Source organism: Hakea prostrata, chromosome 7 (assembly GCF_041222555.1).
Source record: "Hakea prostrata isolate BN-2017 chromosome 7, UWA_Hpros_2, whole genome shotgun sequence".
In the NCBI taxonomy this organism is placed as follows: Eukaryota; Viridiplantae; Streptophyta; class Magnoliopsida; order Proteales; family Proteaceae; genus Hakea; species Hakea prostrata.
In genome coordinates this window covers 55519215-55537421 of record NC_142606.1, presented here as the reverse complement: position 1 = coordinate 55537421, position 18207 = coordinate 55519215, and the positions used below count along the sequence as shown (strand labels likewise).

At 38.5% G+C, this 18207-nt stretch overlaps 2 protein-coding genes across 2 annotated transcripts in view; one reads left to right on the top strand and one right to left on the bottom strand.

The window, feature by feature from the left end:
- LOC149011423 (uncharacterized) overlaps positions 1–8458 on the top strand; it is a 79390-nt gene extending 70932 nt beyond the window's left edge. Inside the window, exons 17-22 of the mRNA XM_089163241.1 lie at positions 5192–5380; positions 5529–5818; positions 5935–6118; positions 6270–6512; positions 6930–7018; positions 7103–8458. Coding sequence (XP_089019367.1) covers positions 5192–5380; positions 5529–5818; positions 5935–6118; positions 6270–6512; positions 6930–7018; positions 7103–7250 — 1143 coding nt within the window. The 3' untranslated portion in view covers positions 7251–8458. The remainder of the gene's footprint in view (positions 1–5191; positions 5381–5528; positions 5819–5934; positions 6119–6269; positions 6513–6929; positions 7019–7102) is intronic.
- A 3269-nt stretch (positions 8459–11727) lies between these two features.
- On the bottom strand, positions 11728–15382 carry LOC149011422 (uncharacterized). The gene is made up of 4 exons (XM_089164284.1): positions 14646–15382; positions 14458–14555; positions 13145–13894; positions 11728–13043 (listed from the first exon to the last, which is right to left on the bottom strand). The coding sequence occupies exons 1-4, from the start codon at positions 14824–14826 to the stop codon at positions 12090–12092; spliced, it is 1983 nt and encodes a 660-aa protein (XP_089020410.1). The 5' UTR covers positions 14827–15382; the 3' UTR covers positions 11728–12089.
- Positions 15383–18207: the final 2825 nt, after the last annotated feature.

Below are 18207 nucleotides of genomic sequence, written 5' to 3'. Positions count from 1 at the left end.
TTGATCTGGTCTCGATCTGCTTACCTGACTATTGCTGGAAGAGGACTAGTTGGATACATTACGGGCACTACTATCAAACCCACTACCGCAGTGTTTTTACAGATAAATGGATATCAAACGACTCTCTTATTATGTCATTCCTTTTGAATTCCATGCATCCAAATATTGCCCGGGGTTACCTATTACTTGATACTGCAGCCCAAATCTGGAAGGCTACTACTGAAACATATGGACAGTTGGGGAATGATGCACAGGTTTATGAGCTACGAAAGAAGCTTCATGAGACTACCCAAAAGGAACTAACTGTGGCCCACTATTATGCTGAGTTGCGATCTTTTTGGCAAGAGTTGGATCATTATGGGAATTATCACCCCACTAATCCAGATGATGTGGCGACATATAAGAAGTACATTGATAAGATTCGAGTATATGACTTCTTGGCAGGTTTGAACGTGGAGTACGATCAGATCAGAGTGCAAGTCTTAAGTCATTTTCCCTTTCCTACACTAGAACAATCTTATGCTCTTGTTCAGTGTGAGGAAAGTCGTCGATTAGTCATGCTTCATACTCCTATTATGGAGAAATCAGCTTTACAGTCTGTTTGCACTAAATCTGATCCGGCTAAGGAGATTATTAAGTGTGAGCACTGTCACAAACCATATCATACCAAGGAAAATTGTTGGAAACTGCATGGGAAGCCTGCTGATTTTGAGCAAAAACGAGCACAAAGACAGGGAAAACAAAAGGCTAATCTTTCTGAGACAGTTTCCACCACACCCTCTGCAGACGTTGGTTTTTCGCAGGAGGAGTTAGCTACTCTGCGACGTATTATGCAGTCTTCTACTGCCGGTACAACCTCGACCACTACTTCCTCTACTACCCCTACCAACTCCTACCTAGCTACTTCAGGATCTGGGGAAGGAGATTGGTCGTGGTAAATGGACTTTATTTGCTTGAGCCGATTGGAGGATCTACTTCTGCTTTGACTACATCTTCTAATTCAATCCATTCGGTAATTTAGACCTTCATTAGTGGCACCGTAGGCTCAGTCAACCCCCTTTCAAATTTTGTCATTTTCTCTGGATTTGTTTTCCTGATACTTTTATCTTACCATTATAATTTCTTCCTCTTCAAGTTTCCCCATTGGAATTTCCTTTGTTATTATCTTCCCACGTGTAACGCTACACGTGAGGGGGAGATTGAAGATGTCTACAATTCAAAGCCTTTCATGTAGACTTCCTTATGCAGAATTTGATCTTTGTTACCTTTTAAAGTTTGTCCCTTACCTTCGTAATCTTCTACTCCTTTGAAAGTTGTCCCTTACCTTCGCAATCTTCCACTTTGGAGATCTAACATTGCTATAGATCTATCTTTTTGACTGTGCAGAACTTGATCTCTGTTAACCCTGGAGATTTGCCCCTTAACTTGACATCTTCCCTTCAGAGATCTAACCTTGCAAAAGACTTGTCGTTTGACCTTTGCAGAACTTGATCTCTATTACCTTTGGAGATTGTCACTTATCTTGACAAATTTTCCCCTACCTTTGGAGATTGTCCCTTGACAAACTTTCCCGTTAAAGATCTAACATTGCTACAAATCAAAACTTTCACTTTGGCTGTTTTACCCTAGCTATTGTTACCCCAAAAATATTTCTTCCCTCAGATTTGTGCAGAAATTTAGTCTTCTCAACATTTGAAGATTCTACTTTTTTACTTGAGGCGTTCTTCCTTGGAGACGTAAAGTTGCAGTAAAGATGATGACAAATCAAATGGAAGTCTATAAGGCAGACGCAATCTATAAGTTTGAAGATCAAATTGCAGATGTTTACCTGGATAGATGTTTTATACTTTTTTGGTCAAGTTGGACATGTGTGATATCCATGCCTCAACTTGAGGGGGAGTGTTGGATTCTATTAGGAGTCTAATAAGAGTTTGTATAGGAGTTAAATTAGAGTTTGCATTCATGTAAACTTCTATTCCTTGTAATAGTCTACTTTCCTCTTTATTATAAATAAACGGCTTGAGATCATAGATCAATAAGCCATTCTGCCAAACATTGTATTTCAACAGAAGGAAACTGTTACGGCCTGATCTGGAGAGTAATTCTCAACTTCAGAAATTCCAGCAAACAGCTTCATGTCCTCCTTCAAGTAACCAGGCATGCAGGCACAGCATTCAAGTACAGCAGTCTTCAAGAATTTGACCAGCAGCCTTCGCCTCTTCCCAGCAATCCCAAGTAGGCACAGACGCTCCCCTACCCCTTCCCTCTCCTGCACAACCTTCCCCAACCCCATCCCTGCTGCTGCAACAAACCAGCAGCTCCCAACACCCCCCACAAACCCTAGGAACCCCTTCCCCTTTGCTACGGCCCCACCAGTCCTTTTCCCTTGCCTGTCCAGCCTTGTGAGTCAGCCCCTAATTCCCCTTTTCTCGTTAGGTTCCCTGTTTTGGGGCAGAATTCTGAGAAACAGAAATTCAAAGGCAGCAAGCTCAAGCCCCTGTTCCACCCTTGCCGAAACCCTAGTTTAGTGCTGGTTCCTATCTAGAAGATCCTGAAGATCTAACCCAGAGCTTGGGTTACATTAGTAGTATAAGAGCTTCAAGAACCAGCAGTAGGTAGCACCATGGATGACTCAGTTTGTTGCCACAAAGAAGGAACTGAACATGAAGCATTTGGTGGGTCCAGAAACTGAAGGAGCCAGTCAAGAGATCAACCGAGATACCACCACCAACTCCGAGGCCAAAGCTCCACAACCAGACGATGAATCCTCTTCACCAATCCAACATTTTCCTATAGAGGAGGTGATGGAAGAAATTGACAAGACTTCCCTAGGAGAAGAAGATCCTGTCGATGAGTACCCACTACACCAGAGTCCTGTGCTGCTGCCCATAGACATCAGAGCCATCATGCAAAGCTGGCCCTCCCTTGGGTCCTAGTTTCTTTCTGGGAGAAGATATTATAAACATTCTAAGGGCGATATCTACAGTAACGATAAAGGTGGTGGCATAGGAAGACCCCAAAGGCAAACCAATTGACTCCTTTTTTCCTCCGAGGGCTCCTAACACTTAGGCCCCTGGGATTTAGGATTACATTGCCGCCAGTCCAATTTCACCAACGTTCTGTCAAGGAAAGGTGCAAGCAGCCACCCATCTGCTACTTCCTTCCCACTGAAAGATGAGAGGACAAGTCCACATGCAACCCCTCCAAAGGGTTGACCCTGAAGCACATGACAAGCACATTCATCTGGAGATGAATGTTTTCAAGAAGGGGAGAACTGATGTAACTTGGGTTGGACCCCTTCCCAGAATTGTCCAAAAAATCCAGACCCAAGAAGCTTCCTAAAGCTGGCCGAAGTATCCCAGGGAAATTTTGGTCATTTTCCAGCCCCCTTTTAGGGCTCAATATGGGTTCTTGATCAAATCCCCTCGATCCATGGGTCATGGATTTACTTTTGAGTCAGTAGTTTGAGAGGTTATAGTCCTTTTTAAGTTATATGAAATTACCTAATTGTGGATAAGATAATTTTCCTTAAGAATTTGTTTCTATTTAAAGTCAGCAATTTGAGTCTATCATTTCTTATGAGTTAGTTATTTCTGAAATTTGAGTCCTTATTTAGTAAGAATTTGTTGAAGTCCAAGTTAGGGGTTGTTGGATCCCAATTAAATCGGGAATCCCAGGTTGAGACAAAGTGTCTTGTAATTGGCTATAAGTAGCCTCTTTATTTCTGAATAAAGCGGATTGGATTGGATATTTTGAGTTAAACAGAGGCTTAGGCTAGGAAATCGTTACGGCCTAGTCTGGAGAGTAATTCTCAACTTTCAGAAATTCCCACAAACAACTTCATCTCCTTCAAGTAATCAAGCATCCAGTCACAGCATTCAAGTACAGCAGTCTTCAGGCATTTGACCAGCAGCCTACGCCTCTTCCCAGCAGTCCAGCAGTTCCAAGTAGGGACAGAGCTTCCCCTATGCCTTCCCTCTCCTCCGCAATCTTCCCCAACCCCTATCCCTGCTGCCGCAACAAACCAGCAGCTCCCACACCCCCGCGAACCCTAGAAACCCCACCCCTTTCCTTTTTGTGTTCAGGCCTTTGGGGCCCTACCAGTCTTTTTCCCCTGCCTGTCCAGCCTTGTGAGTCACCCCCAAGTTCCCTTTTCCCATTTGGTTCCCTGTTTTGGGGCAGAATTCTGTGAAACAGAAATTCCAGAAATTTCTGCAACTTCACCCTTGAAGCCTGAAAATCCTTAGAATAAGACCTGAACCCTCAAAAGCAGCAAGCTTGAGCCCCTGTTATACCCTAGCCGAAACACCTAGAAACCGTAGTTTTATGCTGGTTCCTTTATAGAAGATCTAACCCAGACCTCAGGACTCGGGTTACATTTGTTCCATATCAGTCCTTATCGAATGACCTGGAGGACCATGGGTCATTTGATGAAGTGGCTTTTCTCCAGTGTCCTTAACAATAATTAGCTATTTAAATGTTGTTTTGGCCAATCTACTGTCTTAGATAGTCAGGATGCTAATTCAATGTAAAGATTATTCGATGCACTGCTCAATTCTTTGTAGAAATTAATCTGGTTGGGCTGCCATTTCAACAACCCATGACAGTGTATCTTTTCCATAAAGGTCTGTGAAACAAGTTTCCTTCTTCTTTGAAAAGAAAAATAGAAATGGGCGTGTGTAAGAAACTGCAAGGTGTTCCTGTTCAATAGAATCAAATCTATCCAATTCAGGCCTTTCTTTTCTGGAGGATGAGTCAGGATGGTGATAAGTTCCAACAAAAAAAGAAAAAAAGGGGGAAAATCCCCTTCTGAATGTTCTGAAGGATTTGATGATGTAAGATTAACTACTGAATGAAACAGGGCATCCAATTAGCTATATGTATCAAGGTCTTGGTTTCCTTGATTTAATGAGGGGGCGTTAACAAGTACATGTCAGAAAATCTAACTTCTAGTTGGTGTTGAAACCTAAACTGTTAGTGTGACATTTCTTTCTTGCCATGAAATCTCGTTAGTAGAAGAACTCTAATTGCAGTGAGATATTTGTTAACTTTTGTTTGTCAACAGAGTATGAGTTTTCAGTTTTTCCAGATTTCTTTTTGGGTCCATCTTGTTTGTTTGAACTGGTTATTGATTGCCCTTCTAGGTCAAATTATAAACATATATATGTATTATCTTTTTGTGTTACTGCAGGTAGCTGCAACATCTGACTTGATGCTAGCTTATGTGGACTTTTTTCTTGGTGGTGATGAAAAAAGAACAGATCTCCCTCCTCGTCTTCATCAAAGATTTCCCATGGCATTGTTATTTGGGGGTGATGGAAGTTACATGGCTCCTTTTTCACTTCTCAGTGATAATGTTCTTACTAGTCTTATGAGTCAGGTTCGCAACTCATTGCATTCCAGGAAATTTTTCAGTTAGAACTCCATTGTGTGACCAGTTCCCCGATTATGTAGTGTCATAACTCATTTTTATTAATATCTTCTGTCGCTAGAAATTATTCTTGATTGTTTTGTTTCTTCACTTGTAGTCTGTACCACCTACCATTTGGTATCGACTGGTGGCTGGTCTCAATGCTCAGCTTCGTTTAGTTCGCCGTGGTCACATGAAAGTGGATTTTCAACCTGTCATCAGCTGGCTTGAAACACATGCTAATCCTGCTTTGAGCATCCATGGTGTCCGTATTGATCTAGCCTGGTTTCAGGCTACATCTTGTGGCTACTGCCAATTTGGACTTTTAGTGTATGCTGTTGAAGATGAATGTGAGCGTCCATCTTTTGAATATATAGATGGAGGAATCAGAATTGAACAGCAATCACGGTAAAAAAAAAAATTCATGTGCATCTTTACCGTAGCAGTTTTATTTTTCATTTTTGGTGGGGCAAGGGTGTTCCAGTTATAACATTCAGCTCAACGTCTTTTATTGAATGATGCAGTGCAAACAGTAATCACAGAGATATTGGGCATCACCAAATAAGAAACACGGAGAATATTATGGTGAAAAGAAAGATAAGTGGTGGGATTTTGAATGCTTACACTCTACGAATCTTTGAAGAGAAGAAAGATTTATCTCATCTCTTCTCATTTATAGTGCATAATACTAAGCCTGTTGGCCATCAGGTACCCCTTTCTCTTAGTTCCCAATTGTATCTTCTCTCTTTCTTGTAGGTGACCTATTGTTTCATTATGACATTTTACAAGTCAATTGTTTTTCCACCGTTAAAGACTTAACGTGCCTGTCTTGTTCTAATGTGACTTTAAATCATTGCAGGATCTGGTTGGTTTGGTTATTTCAATGTTACTTTTAGGAGATATTAGCTTAGTGTTGCTTATGCTGCTCCAGTTGTATTCTATTTCGTTGGTGGATTTCTTTCTGGTTTTGTTCATTCTCCCTCTTGGGATACTCTGCCCCTTCCCTGCTGGTATCAACGCTCTGTTCAGCCATGGGCCTAGGAGATCAGCAGGTCTTTCTCGTGTATATGCTTTGTGGAACATAACATCGTTGATTAATGTTGTAAGTTGAATTCTTATCCTCGTGTAACTTATTTTTATTTGTATCATATACCTGTTTTTCTTCTTCTTTGTGAAGGGTTTAAATAAAGACATTAGGCTTTCATGAGGAGAAATCAGGCCCAGTACAAGCTGGGCATCACAGATACCTTATTTAGTTAATGACTCTAGCACATTACAAACCAGCCTCTCTCTCTCTCTCTCTCTCTCTCTCTCTCTCTCTCTCTCTCTCTCCTTTGTTTTTCCCCTCCTTCCGGCATACATATGTATTGATGTTCTTGTTTATTCTTCTTTTGAATCATAATTGTAAAGCTAGTTAACTCTAGATGTTGCTTTTAGTCTTGAGCATTCTCTCCACTGTTAGGTACTCCAGAATGGATCCCACAATTCCAGTATTTAAACATGAACCATTGTTGTACAGGTGGTTGCGTTCATTTGTGGAATTGTTCATTATAAAACCCAATCGTCTAGTAGAAGACATCCAAACTTTCAGCCTTGGAATTTTAGCATGTGAGAATTCTCTCTCTCTCTCTCTTGAAATCACTGCAATGGCAGTCATCCCCTAACTAATGCCGTTTGTTTGGTGAGTTGCAGGGATGAAAGTGGATGGTGGATGTTTCCTACTGTACTGGTGCTGTGTAAATGCGTCCAGGCACAACTCATCAATTGGCACGTCGCTAATCTAGAGATTCAAGACCGCTCACTGTATAGCAATGACCCAAGCATTTTCTGGCAGTCATGATCATGGTACTCGTTAACCAGGTATTTTTGAACTAAATCCAGATATATATTTTTCTGTTTTGTTTTAACTTACTCTGTATGTTGGCCAAGGGTTGAGTGATTGGGGCAAAAAGAGGCATGCGTTCATGTATCCGTTGTGAATGATGTGCAGTCTTTACAGTTTTGTTATTAATGTAAATATAATGTAGGCCTGCCCATTCTTCACAGGATTCTGTTGCCCCCAATATTGTCTCACATGTTTTTAATATTTCTATAAAACAAATGGTTTTCATTTTAATATATGTACATATATTTTTTTTGTTTTTTAATTTAATATTCCTTCCAGTTACTTGAATATGATAAGTTAGTAGTTGTATTCTCGCTGCTGCATCTTTTATTTGGGTAAGACTAGGGGTGTAAACGGGCCGGATTCAGATCGGATAGTGGTAATACCATATCTGCATCCTATTATATTCGGACGGATTCGGATAATATCCTATCGGTTTTTGGACGGATTTTGTTGGATTCGGATGATAATCGGATATTTATTTTCTTAAGTAGATTTTTCTAAATGGGTATGAGTACATATTGAATACAAGTTTTTGAGTATCTGTTTACATTCTTACCCTTTTATTTGTGAGGGCTAAGTTTGAAATTTAAGAATTTAACAACTTTGGTAGCTATTTTAGAAGAAAATCTAGAAAAATAGTCACATATCACAATAAAAATAAGAATAATAAATCTAAATAAGTAACTTAATCCGATAATTTTATTGGACGGATAATAATCGGTAAGAAAGGGATATACCATATCTGCATCCTATTAGTAATCAGATGGATTCAGACACCCCTAAACGGATGCGGATGCGAATTTCGGTTATCCATTTACACCCCTAAGTAAGACGCTCTTGCATTTTTTTTTAGTCTATCTGCCAAGCCTATATTGTCTAAGGATATCCTCCATTTGGCAACTCAGTTTACTACTAGTGGTTTTTTTGTTTGTTTGATTGTTTGAACATGGGAGCGAAATAGCATTGCTAACTGACGTCCTGGTCCATAAAGAGAAGGCCCAACAGCTGTGTATTGACTGTGTGGCCGGTCCCTAACCCATGATTAATGAGTCTGTTTTCGACTCAACCGCGGATTTCTGGGCGGCTCTAAAATAAAAAATGATTTTTTTGGCCAAAAGAAAATCTCGTGAAAGTGAATTTTAGAAATGCCTTTTATTTGGTGGGTTTTTTCTTTTTTCTGTTTTTTTTGCGGGGGTGGGGGGTGGGAGAAAAGATACTCAATTAAGCTAAAGGGAAGATGATTCGGATTCAAGATCATGAACATCCGTGGATCCATGTTCAATACGATGAACCTACCTGACTAAAGTCGTATACTGCTTTAAAATTAACCAGAAATGACAAAAAAAAACAACAATGTTGTGGTATAGTTAGAATTAGGATTGGAATTTATTTTGGCCCAATGTAGAAGTAGAACCCAAGTCAGCAACTAGGCAGTTGGTCGAGACCGGTTGGCCCGGTCGAACCCCAGATCTGAAATTCATGCCTTGGGTCCATGAACTTGGAGAGGGTTTTAGCCTATTTTCAGTCATGGATTAGCACTCTTAACAACAACCACAAACAACAAAGAAACGTAGATCTACTGATTTTATTAATCTAAAAGAAGAAGATCCTATTACGGAATGTTCTGCAGTTGGGAAAGCAGTAGATCTCATCCTTCGTGTTATATTTGTGACCTGTTCTTATCTTTTAGATTAAGACCATGTGGAGATCCAAGCTTAAGCGGTCGGCCGAATCAACTGCCCCCAACAGACCACTGACTTGCAATAGAGTGGCCAGATGGTTTAAGAGTGGCTCTAGTTACGACTTACGAGTAAAAACTATTGGAGAAGTATATGGTTCATATCTGGACTTCGAATCTGTTTGGGTTGGAGCTCAATCTTCTTTCAAATTTCAACACGGTTGCAAGACCTCGATCTTGAGCATTCAATTTCTTGTCTCGTTGGATGGTCCACAACTCTCCTCTACTGGATCTCTGGGTCCTTCGGCTTCAATTAGACTTCAATTAGACTTTTGGGTTAGGATTCTAGGGATATCACACCATGAATCTAATCTAGCCTTGTCTGGAAAGGATGCCATAGAAGCAGCATCAGAGCAACATCGAACCACCAACAATAAATTAGTAGGCTCCGCTATCAGGAACCTACAATGAATGATTGTCCTTATCAATGGCAGTTGTAGTTGCCCTTCTTTCCCCCTTTTCTCTCTCTCTCTCTCTCTCTCTCTCTCCTGCATAGACCTTTCTTCTTCTTCTTCTTCACCACCTCTCTGCGACCCCATCCAAGGAGATAGATTGCAGCCCACCCTCTTATTTTCAGCTTTCTTTCTTTGAAAATCTCATTAGCCAGTGGAGATTATCAATTAAGTTGGATTTTAGTGAGTTTCACTCATGGTAAATATGCATATAAGCTGTGGAATTAATATGCGTATTTGAATGTATAATTGAAAAAAAAAAATGAAGTTTTTTCGTATATTGAGCATGCACTTATTCCATACCGAACTTCGAAATTAACTCATATCGGCTTTTCTATTAACTATTGTTTTAATTAGTGTATTAATTAGCATACTAATTACTTTGATGCTTAAAAAAATAAAAATAAACACACATGAAAAATCCTTAATCCATGTATATATTCTCGCTAAACCCTCATTCCCATTGTTTTCCTTTTTCTCTACCTATTTATTCTTCAATCACAAGTCGCAAGATTCATAACTTGCTCATCATCAACCTGTCATCTTTGTTAGACAATTCTTTTTATCTATGAGTTTCTCTTTAAGATTTCCTAAATTAAAAAAACAAGGAGTTCAAAGAGTCATGCAAAACAAGATTTTTTAAGCTTACTATGTTTGAAATCCATTTCTTAATGTTGAGGATGTCATAAGAACAATGGTGGCATCATCAAAATGGACTGCCAATAGGCATTGTAGTCTCAATAGGTGCAAATGACCATCGAAATAATTCAAAATTTATGGTTTAGTACAAGTGGAAGGGATGCATGCTCAATTTTGGAACTTATTATCATAGTCCTTTGCTTGGTTGTGGTGTTGGAGCTACTAGTCCATTTTTGTGTGAGAATGTGCCAAGGGCAAGAAATACTATGTAAAAGGTTGCAACAGACTCATCAAGGTACAAGAAGATATTGAAATTATTTGATAGTAGAAAAGAAATACATCATGTACTTGTGACTATTGTTTTTCTCAATCACTATTTTTATTTGTTAAGTAAAACTAGTACCAAACATTTAAATGTGCAAAAGGCAATACTACATATGATTAAGACAATGATATAGAAGATTTTTGTTTATGGAGGCATGAACATTTGAATTTAATTGCAAAACATTAATTTGCTCTTGATTTTACTAGACTAAACCCCCCCCTTCCTCGCTTGTATTATTTTTACTTTCGTACTTATTCAAATCAATAGAATTTTTTTTTTTTTTGACCAAAAAAATCAATTCTATTAAACACATCAAGTATAATTGTCGTATGCTACTCATTGAGGCAAATTATTGAAAACGTACTATTTGTCGTGTAGAGTGATTAATTGTCAGACGGAAATATATCCAAATGGTCAAACATTAGCATAGTTAGTAAATACGCATATTAATTACCATATTGATATACATTTTCAAATTTAAGGGGGGAGACAAACTTTTCCGGTATTAAGCATGCAATTATTCTATACCTGACTTCAAAACTAACTCCTATCGATTTCTTTATTAATTGTTGTATTAATTGGTTTTATGCTTTTAAAATAAATAATAATAAAAAAACATAAAAAGTGAAAAGAAGCATTAAAATCCCTACTCCTATACATTCGTAGAACCTTATTCCTATTGTTTTTCTCATTTTTTCTTTATATTCCTTCTTCATTCACAAGTCACAAGATCACAATTTTTTCATTGACAACTATCACCTCTGATAGACAATTCAATCTATCTGTAAGTTACTTAGTTCTTTTTCTTATAAGATGTCTTAGGATAAAAAACAGAGAGTTGAAATTGCCATCCAAGAGAAGATTTTCTAACTTTTTATGCTTTAAACCAAGCCTTAATGTCGAGGAAGGCGTAAGAATAATAGTGGCATCATCATAATAGAGGCCAATAAGCATTGCAAGTCTCAATTAGGTGTAATGGCCACTGAAGTAATTCAAAATTCATGGTTTAGGGCAAGTGAAAGAGATGTATACTCAATTTTAGAACCACTTATAGTAGTTCTTCACTTGGTTGATGATGATGGAGCAACAAGTCCGTTTTTGTAAGTAAATATGTAAAGGGCAAGAATCAAAGTACAAGAAGATATTAGATTTGTTTGATAATAATGTGTTTGTTGCTAGTGTTGTTTTTCTCAATTTTGTATTTATGCTTTAAGTAAAACTAGTAGCCACACATGCAAATATGCAAAAGGCAGTGCTTCATATGCCAATCATTATATCATGTAAGGGATCAACCAGCATCTTCAATTTCATTTGGCTTACCAAAAAAACAACAAAAAAGTCACTTGAAAGAAATTTGAATCATCTGATGCAATAACAGTCGAGTGGCTATGCTTGTGCATAGCTTCGCTGGTTAGTTTCAAATAATTTACAAATGGAATTAAAGGGATTTATATATATAAATCTGGAGATTCTCTGACCATTCCCATTCTGTCAAAGAAAATACAGACATGACATGCAATAGGAGGAGGAATTTAAAAAAGAAAAAGAAAAAATATAACTGTGGAGAAAAAAACCAGCAGAAATGGGGAGAGTAGGAAGAGTCTCTACTGCAAACTATACACAATGGGCACTCATGATTATTGACTTGATGAAGCTTTTCGAGTCCCATTACAGCCCTTCAGAACTTCTGCAAATTTTATCAGTTCCGACTTGTCACGAGCAATTTGATCCTGATCAAGTCGAAGATTATCAGAAGAATATATCCTTTTGATTGCAAATGATGTTCCTAAGTCACTGCTGCTCCGGATTCTTTCTTCATCCCTCATATCATCAAAGCTCATGTTTCTTGTTCTTTGGATATCCATGGAACGCCTTGAAGTGGAATGCCTTGAAGTAGAACTCTGAGACAAAACAATGTTATTCAAATGTCTGTCGCTCCTGGTTCCAATTCCTGTAAAAAGTGTTTCCATGACACCTGAATTGTTGTGGGACGAAGAAAGTGTATCACTAGAATTAGTTCCCCCAATGTCTTCAAATGAAGTACAGGAAGCAGCAGAATCATTCCTCCCTGATCCAGCAGAACTCACATGGTTTTTCTCTAATGGTGATGTCCTGTGGCGATGACAATCATTCCCAATTACAAGCTTTTTGAGCTTTTTGAAGAACTTAGATTTTGATTTATGGTGGTGGTTTCTTTTGGCAAATGAAGCATCAGTGGGAGATATATCATCATAGTCACCTGACTCTGTGCGGAATGAACCTTGGGATGAAGACCAGTAATCAAGATCAAAATCTACAATACTGGAACACTTGTTATCAACAAAACCCTCTGAATTTGCATACTCAAGTACGAGTTTCTTGGCTTTCTCCTCAGAAGTTGGGCTTAGACTCTTGCTCAAGTCTCTAGCTACTGTTTTACCGGGTGAGGGTTTATAGTTCCTCAGTTCATACCTTAAGCAAGCATTAACCCACCTGAGATAGACCAACTCCTCCACATCAGAACATCGATCTGTGCGAAGTCTCTCTAGTTCTTTCATGATTTCTTCTTTTTCTTGGCTCAAACTGTTATTAGCTTCCCTCAATTCTTCGGTCTGCAACAGAAGAATTCCACCACCAAGAGACTAAATTCAGAAAGAATGGCAAAGAAGAAAAGAAAATGCATCACCGGGATCAATTAATGAAAGAAAATCACCTCTGGGTCTTCCAAAATGGAAGAGGCAAGAATTTGGGCAGACTCCAACCTCCTGGCCAACTCAGCATTTTTTTGCTGCAGTTCTGAATTAGACCTTTTAAGTTCTTCAGATTCTTCCCCCAACTCTTTCAATCTCTGAAGTTCATTTTTCACTTCAACGTCATTCAGGATAGCCATATGCTCTTGTTCTTGCAAGTTGGCAACACTTTTTTGAAGAACAGACAGCAATTCCTTGTTGTGCTCTTCGTCAGACCTTAGCTTCTTCTTCAACATCTTTATCTTTGCTCTAGCAGACTCAAGGTCTGCTACCACTTTCTCATAATCTGCTGTTTGTGTTTCTAGTCTGTGGTTTTCAGCCTGTAAAGACTCAATCTTAAGAGTGAAAAACTTCACCTCCAAGTTATTGATTTTGAGACGATTTTGGAGTTCCATCATGGCAGCCTCTTGCTCCTTAAGGCCATAATACTCGAGCAGCTGGGTTTCAAGATTCCTCTCCCTCTCTTGCAGCAATTTGACCCTGTTCCTCAGGTTTATAATCTCTTGTTCTGTCTCCTCCTTGTCTGTGGCTTTTTCGCTTGCTATGGATGTATCAACTTCTTCTTCCCGAGGAAAAATACCAGATTTGTTGGAAGTCAACTCAGTCTCCTCGTGTACTAGCTCCTTAGACTCCTGCAGGAGCAACCCCTCTTCTTCCCCAGAATATTTGCTGGTTGGTGAGAGCCCAACAGCATCACTGTCAATGTTGATCTTCTGAAGAGATGATGGTTTTAAAAGGCAATCATCAAACTTTTAGTCCTCACAAAGTTCATTTCTAGCTACAATCCCTACTTTGTAATTTATTTATTCTAATTTACAGGAAAATTGCCTAATTTGATCAGTTAATTATACGCACAGAATTCAGCTCAAGCAAGTCCAGGAAAAGGAAAGAAAGACTGAGATTACTGATTCTTCAATAATCATATATTTTCAACGAATTAAAACCAAACCCATCAGGAAAATAGAAACAGGATTGGAAATCTTGGATTTCAGTAGAGAGAAGTTAAAATACAGAGTAATGGGTTATATGGGTTCTTGTGGAACAAGAAAAATAAATGATCTTACATGCAGAATCTGTCTGTCTGTATAGAACAGAGTCCAGAAAATGGAAAGAAAGATTGAGATTACTAGTCATGTCTTTTTCCAAAAAATTAAAACCAAACCCATCAGGAAAATAGAAAAAGGGTTGGAAATATTGGATTTTAGTAGAGAAAAGTTCAAATATAGATTGATGGGTTATATAGGTACTTGTGAAGCATGAAAGTAAATGATCTTACATGAGAAGGCGAGAAGGCAGAATCTGTATGTGTCTGTGTAGAACAGAGGTCATCTTTGAGGCCTGCTCTTCCATGTTTATCAAACTTAAAGCCATCACCTGGTTCATCAAATCTTTCAACAAGTAAATAACAAGAACTAAAGATTACAATTGAAATAAAGGATGAAAGAAGAGGAAAGTTAATTGGACCTGAAGGAGGAGGGGCCAACAGTGGAACAGAGGAAGAACGCATTTTTCTTGTTCTAAGCTGTGAATAAAGAAAGCCAGCAAAGGAAATAGCCAAAGCAACCCCCAGTTTCAGAACCAGAGGTCTCATATCCCGCTTGTCCTTAATCATCATGAACAAGATCGCCATATTATAACTATCCATTTCTGCCCATCATTTAATTCATCTACATATATACAAGGGCAGCCAGAGGAAGAAAGAGAGAGATGGGAATAGTTTAAACAGAGAAGAAATAAGAAAGGAAGATCCCTTTAAGGGCCTTATGATTTGTCATACAATGCTAGTGTTGTTCCCTTCTCTTTTACCTCTGAGGTTACGTTTCTCTGTCCTTCTCCATGGCTAAGAAAGACAGAAAACCCCCCAAAGAAGACGAATCTGTGTGGGGTTTCTTGGTGAAGAAATTGATGACTGTTAAAAATGGAGAGAAGGGGGGTTAAAAGCAGAGAAGGATGGGGTGAAAATTATTGGTTTGATGAAATCACGGGGGCTTATGATCTGAGGAGATAGATGTCCCCGATTTGATTTATAAATAAAATCCCAACTGTTAAAATAGGTGTAAGAGATGAAGATGGATTGAAAAATGAAGAGGGTTTGTTGGGTTTTGGATTTGAGTTGCAAGCCTGTAACTCTGTTGGAGATTTTGTAAATAGCGAGAGAGAGAGAGAGGATTTTCTTTGGAGTTTGTTCTCACAAACACAAAAGCGTGGTTGTCCGTTGGAAGCGCCCACTGTCCTTTCCCTCTCTTTATCCAAGTTTTAGCGGGTTCAAATTAACCCGATTACCCACGCGTACCTTATTTCAGATCCGTATTTCTATCCACATCTCTCTACCCAGATATATTCTGCACGTGCTTAATAACGTCAGAAAAATAAATAATTTAAATCCGGTGACATTTCGCGGTGGTGTTTTTAAAGCCTTAACAAACACGGTTTAGTCGTTTACTTCTGCATTCCAAAAAAAAACACACACACGGTTTAGGGCTCCAATACTTTTTATGATATGTAACTTATTTTCTATAAAAAAGTTAGTAAAATTGTTAAATTGTTAAATTGTTAAATTGTTAAATTGTTAAATTTTAAATCTAATCCTCATAAATAAAATAGTAAAGATTTAAACGCGAGTTGAAAACTTGTATTCAATCTGTTTTTATGGTAGAAGAATTTACTTAAGAAAATAACTATTCAATTATCATCCGAATCTGACTGAATCCGTTCGAATATAATAGGATGCGGATATATATATTACTATTATCTAATCTGTTTACACCCCTAGGAAGGATAAGGGGAGCACTGCTCCCCTCCAAGAGAGATTATCCAGATTCAAGATATCATTTATGTTCCATACCTTTTAGCAGAGAGGTCATGGGTTCAACCCTTGCGGAAGACAAAGTTCCCCCCTGATGATGTAATCAAGGTACGCACAAGCTAACCCAGATGAACCTCAGACACCAAAAAAAAAAATGTAAAAACAAACACATGTCTAGGTGAATAAGGAAAATACTGGAGTCCGGTGATCTTTACAGGGCTCAAATGCTTCCGGATAAGGGGGGCAAGGGCATTATTGTGGGTCCCATCCTTCTTAATGTTTTTGTTATTTTTACTTGGAACCCACCTGATTTTTTAGTTGGGAGGATAAGGGGAGTACTGCTCCCCCACGAAGAGAGATTATCCAGATTCAAAATATCATTCATGTTCCTGTGTGTTTGATAAATTTAAATAGGTCAAAGAAGTTTCATTTGATCATATGATTTCAGTGTCTATGTGGACGGGAAAGATGTGTTTGAAAACGATGAGAGGCATATATTTTAACCTTCTTTGGGATGAGATCGTGAGTTCACACTCCTTTGTGTCTACAAATGAATCATGTGATCAGCTTATATTATTGTTAATTTAATAATTAACTATTTATTCATTTCATGTAAATAAAAGATTATATTATTATAATGTTTCATACCTATTTAAGGGGCTAACTGTGAGGACATTTCGTTTTGTAATATATCTAGGCACATGTTTTAAACCAAACTCTAAAATCACCTCCTAAAACACGGTTACTGGCTAATCAAGAGTCAAGACTAGTTAGGTTTGACACTTTGACCTATAGGTGTCAACAATGTAGATTGACATTGGATTAATAGGATTAAGATAGGATACATAAATTATGTATAATTTTCAACTCCATCTCGAATTGGTGGTTTAATTAGGTCCATGACCTTTGACCAAGAAACTCAAGTCGACCGGGGTTCGATCCTAGGTTCCCAGGGGATGATGCAATACCTGCACAGGAAGAGAGGTCGAGGACTTGGGATTGCTCTAATCTGACGAAGAGGACTTCAATCTTCGTCAAAGAATCCCCCCCCTCAATATTGGAGAAATATGGGAAGATCAGTGCTTCGGATTACCTAGAGCCGTAATTAGAAAGGACTGGGATTCTAGTGTAGTACCCTACTTTATAAGCGGGATACTCGAAATCAAATCAATGTGGATGATGCACTCTCCAAGGAACCTATGAAACTTTTAGGGAAACGGAGTATCAAGCCGAGACTTACGCCAACTAGACTCTAATGTGTCAAATGGAGGGAAAATTAGAGTCAGCATTAGAAACCCGACAATTGTATCGATAGGTTATATTTTATATAAACCATGTATTTACCTCAATCAAAGGTGACTAAGATCTACTTACTGCATCTTGTGTATGCTTGTTGTCTTCTCTTCCAACTCTACAACTCCTTAGTGTTGAGCCAAATGCACCCCTACTGGGGACGGTGTAGCATTCTCTTACTTGATCATAGGATGTAGTTACCAATTAAGAGGTCGCCGTACTTACATTTTTGTTTTGTGTATAGGTTCTGGATCAGTTCCTAAGACCTTGGGGCACTTGAAGAGTCAAATTTGGACACAACACAATGTTATTATATAAGCTTGAGATTAGACAAAGAAATTATGACGAAAAAGTGGTCTTAAGTATGCAAGGGGCACAGTCAAAGTGGCCTAATTTGGGTCAGGGCCAAGTCAAGGTTGAGGCTTGATTAGGATTCATCTAGCCTAGTCAAACCCAACTACATAAAAATAAGGCTACAATACATTGTTTTATTGCTACATTTGTGGTTTGGGTTAGGCCAAGGTTCGAATTAAGTGTCTAACTTGGCATGGCCCTATAGGATTAGGGTTACACCAGAGTAAGGTCTTTTAGGGGCCAAATCAGGGTTTCAAAAAGCTTGATTCAACCCAAGTCTATTGTAGCCATGTTTACATATTATATCCAATTAGAGGTTGCAAATCCGGAATCAACAGTAATTAAACTATATAGGGATAATTACTGTTGTCGACTTATACTATACTTTAATTACTAATCAAACCTCACTCTCTATGAACTTACCATTGCCCCTTCGATTCTAACGTTGTTAAGAGACTGTCAAGATTGGATGTGCAATCGATTTTATTCTTTTGTAGATTTACTTATGTTGTATTGTAACCGAATTACTACCTTATCCCCTATACTAATTTAAAATACTAAAGCAATCTTAGA

What these genes read in the sequence shown, in the direction of transcription:
- LOC149011422 (XM_089164284.1), bottom strand. Translation starts at nt 14,826, where the DNA reads ATGGATAGTTATAATATGGCGATCTTGTTCATGATGATTAAGGACAAG. An exon ending in GTTGGCCCCTCCTCCTTCAG is followed by an intron (nt 14,556 to 14,645) that starts GTCCAATTAACT and finishes TTGATGAACCAG; the next exon opens with GTGATGGCTTTAAGTTTGAT. An exon ending in CCATTTTGGAAGACCCAGAG is followed by an intron (nt 13,044 to 13,144) that starts GTGATTTTCTTT and finishes CTTCTGTTGCAG; the next exon opens with ACCGAAGAATTGAGGGAAGC.